The 4,066-nt window shown below is 51.4% G+C and overlaps 1 protein-coding gene across 1 annotated transcript in view; it reads left to right on the top strand.

Moving 5' to 3' along the window:
• Foxf2 (forkhead box F2) overlaps window positions 1–3,530 on the top strand; it is a 5,749-nt gene extending 2,219 nt beyond the window's left edge. Inside the window, exon 2 of the mRNA XM_021215575.1 lies at window positions 2,592–3,530. Within this exon, the coding sequence (XP_021071234.1) occupies window positions 2,592–2,755 (164 nt within the window). The 3' untranslated portion in view covers window positions 2,756–3,530. The remainder of the gene's footprint in view (window positions 1–2,591) is intronic.
• The last annotated feature ends 536 nt before the right edge of the window (window positions 3,531–4,066 follow it).

The following is a 4,066-nucleotide window of genomic DNA, read 5'->3' on the forward strand; positions in this document are numbered from 1 at the left end:
CACACACGCGCGCGCGCGCGCACACACACACACACACACACACACTGGTACTGTAGATCTAAGTAATTGACTCGTTTGTCCTGGGCATCAGGGCGTAGGTACCCTGGCATGATCCCCTCCCCCGAGGAAATGTGCCCAGAGGCCACTTGCAGTGTGGTTGGTTTATATTGTGTGGGTTGCAGATTATGGAAATTTATTGACTTGTGAAAGGGACAATTTATTGACTGGTGTAGGGAGAGGAGGGGAGCGCGGGAGAGAATTTTGTGTTTGTATGGCTTTATCTACAGGATAGAGATAAACCCTGATTAATTCCCCCCTCCAGGCTTCCATAGGGATGCAGATTGAAATCTGGGAGTCCAAAGGTGCCCTCTCCCATGTCCACTTGCCTCCTCATCAGAAAACAGGCTGATGCATACCTTCATGTGTGTGTGAGAGAGACTACGTGTGTGCCACAGGAGCTGGGGGGAATAGAGAAGCCAAGAAACAGCAAAAGATCTTGGAGAAATTTCCCAAATAAGCCTTTTAACTGGGGGTCTCAGAGGTTAACCAAACAAAGACAGTCTAGGCAGGACCACACGGGAGAGGATTTTAGGCTGACTTAACCCACAGAGAACAGAGTCTCCTTCAATTTTATGGGAATTTCAACAAGTAACCAATACAGATGACCCTCTCTCTCATTCCCCACCCCCATCCCCCACCTCCTGCCCTACGGGGTAGCTGTCAGTCTCCCTCCTACACACTGAACTGCAACCTATGCCTTGCCCCTCCTTCTCTAGGCCTACCGCTCTGGCCCTGTCCTCTTGTCTTTCCCTTTGGGTAGACCGAGCTTACCTTGAACCCAGGCTTTCCCACTGTCAGGAAACTATATTCTAGGAGAAACAAACAAGCGAACAGCAAGCAGCAAAGACATTTCTGACCTTTTTATTAGGTTCGTTCCCATCCCACACACTCTAGGCCCTGCATGAAACCCCCAAACTCCGCGGCCATGACAGCCAAGAAGGCAGGATGAGCCTTCCCCACAAGCAATAGCTTAGTCCAACTTGGTCGTGGTGCAATATGTAATTCTCCCTTCCTGGAATATTATTCCGGTTTTGTCACCTCCAGTAAAGACCTTGTCAAGGGTCTTACAAAGAGCACTGCGTTGTACACGGGGACCCTGCAGGGCCTGGTTCGAGTCGAGTGTTGCCCACACGACTGAGGCCCACTGAAACTGGAAGGTCCCTGGAGCCCTGGCACGACTGAAGCGGTGGCCCAGGGACAGCTGAACAAAGTCTCCAGCACACACATCGCCACGCACACAGCACGACCCTCCTCCTGCCACACACTCGTACGCGCCGGGCTCCCCCACTTTCTAACAGGATAACGGAGGTGGCGACCTCAGGGCGGCAGCGGAGACGCAACCCGCTAGAGGCAGGGGTAGTCGGCGCTCATCACGAAGCCCTGAGGGCTTCTCTAGCCAGCTGTCTGTGCTCCCTCGCGACTCATCAGGGAGCAGGCAGCTGCCTGGGACCGGGGAGGCGCGAGCTCTGGTATTCGCTGGTGGCATCGGTGGCGGTGAAGGATCTAATCATCGATTTGTCCCACACGTTCACCTGGGTCGCTTCTCCAGAGCCGAAACGCTCCGAGCGGTTCCACATTGCCACAGAGGCCGAGTCACATTGGCTCCTGAGCGGCCTAGTAGCTCGATGGGTGTCCGCCCGTAGGGCTTACACGTCGCCGGTCGCACGTAAGCTTTTCTTCAGGTTACAGTCGACCTCATTGGGGGCGACTCAGGCGTGCGTCCGGTGCGGGTCACGCCAACCGGGTGCCTAGAGGAAGACTTGGCAAAGCCTGTCCCCGCGGCAGAGATGCGCGCTGGTCCCACGAGCCGAGCTCCTCGGAGCTGAGAAAGCAAAAGCAAAAGTGGTTCGCAGGTTGACGCTGAGAAGGACCGGCTCAAGTCCTGGACAACCGCTGGACACGAGCTTTCCCCAGGCGTTCCCTCGGGCACTCCGTGTGCAGCTAGATACCCGGGCTAAAGAGCACTTCTTGTCCCGGCCAAGGCAAAGCCGAAGGGGTTCGGGATCTAGGAGATGCCCGCTGCCTGTGGTTAGAAGGGGGCTGCCCTCTTCTCTCCCCCTTCTCAGGCCCCTTCTTCTCTAAGGTATTTTCTTTGTCATCCTCTGTGGACGAAGGGGATAGCCCTCCCACCCCCGATCCCGGCTTCTTGAGACAGAAAATTTAGGTACAAAAACAGAGGTGATGGCACCAAGTGTCAGGGTGCCTGTGTCGAGCGCAGGGGTCTCCCAGCCCAAGAGAGGGAAGTGGGAATTCACGAACAGATTACCTCTCAAGGCGTTCTTGAATCCCACTTGCCTCTGGAGGAAGGGTATTTAAAACCAAAGCAGGGCAGGCCTTTGGGACTCCAGGGCGCTCTAAGATGCGTCCCTCTCCCTACCGGTTTTATAACCAAACACCCTACCGCCACCAGCTGCCTTTACACCCTCAGTCAAAAATAACACAAATTAAATGGAAAATTTCGAAGTAATATACCCCACCATCAACTGGGTGACTTTCACTGAAAAGACTTTTTTTCTTCTTTCTTCTTTCAGTTGGACTGCCCCGTTACCAGCATCACTCCACTCCAGTGTGTGACAGAAAAGATTTCGTCCTCAATTTCAATGGCATTTCTTCTTTCCACCCTTCCGCTAGTGGCTCTTATTATCACCATCACCACCAGAGCGTGTGCCAAGATATTAAGCCCTGTGTTATGTGAATGGACAGAGGCCTTGAAGGCCGCTCTCCCTCTTCTGCCCTCTCCTCCTCTCCCCTCCGAGAAGGGCAGCCAGCAACTGCAAAGGACTCACACACTGTGCACGCTGGATAGCGGAATAGCAGTAAGTAGCACGCCCATCACTTAGACAAACACCCAGGGGAGTCCTGCTCACAGATATTTGCCAGCCCCGGCCCGTGGAAGAGGAAACCTTTCAAAAGGCAATGTCCCAGAAGAGGGGCAGACAGAGGTGGTTACTACAAGTAAGACATATGTTACTGTGTGGAGGACATAAACCTTTTCAGTTCTGGGGTGGCCATTGCATTCACTAATCAGGGTCTGAAAAGGGAGGTGTGTGTGTGTGTGTGTGTGTGTGTGTGTGTGTGTGTGTGTGTGTATGCTTTTCAAAATTGCAGTGCTAAAAGCACAGAATTTCAAGAAAGCCTTCTCTAGTTCCCTGGCTCAGTAGGACATTTCGCCCGCTCACCTTCAGCCCCCCAACACTCCCTTCGGATACAGGTGCCAAAGAACATTGTGAAGAAATGAAGAACCGATAGTCTAGTTTAAGAAAGTGGCTCCCAGTATTGTGACAGTACATTTTTACAAGGTTGTTTTTTCTACCACCGTATTTTAAAAGTATTTTTATGATCTTCGTATACTCACACTTCGCTTGTATTGTAAAAGGAGGGTATATTTGCACTTATGTATACTTTTACAGTTTGCCAAGATATTTTGATGTAAGGTTTTTTTTTTTTTCAATAAAATGTGTATAACAAGTAGTCGTTCTAGGGACCCTTTCCTCTGCAGGCACCCCGTCTTGGTGGCCACACCCTCCAGGCGACAGTTGCAGCTCTAGGCTGCCCACCCCCAGGTTGTATAACTGACATGATGTGAGGTCCCTGTTTTGAATGAGCCAGGCCAGTCCTGATGGTGGGTCTTCTCAATGGAGAGGGCATTTCTATTATTTCTTTCTCTAGTTCACTCTCACTTTTCCTAGCCAAACAAAAACCAGAAGGTGAAAGGAACTTAAAAACAAAACACCAAAGAAATAAAAATAAATAAATAAAAACAACAAAAGCAGGCAAGATATGGCAAGCCAAGGGGTTTGATCTGAGGAAGCTTAAGTTCTGCGCCCTCTTTGTTTCCTTTCCTGTGCCTAAGAGCTCTGCCCTTTTGCTTCTTCCTCTCTCCCACCAGTACCAGGTGCTGGGGCAGAGTAAAGAACCACCACCCAGAGCTTCCACATCCCATCTAGGCTGCAGGGTGCTTTGGGTAGTGGTCAGATCAAAGGGGATTTAAATTGCCCCCAACACA

The sequence above is a fragment of the Mus pahari genome, chromosome 16, assembly GCF_900095145.1.
Source record: "Mus pahari chromosome 16, PAHARI_EIJ_v1.1, whole genome shotgun sequence".
Classification (NCBI taxonomy): domain Eukaryota; kingdom Metazoa; phylum Chordata; class Mammalia; order Rodentia; family Muridae; genus Mus; species Mus pahari.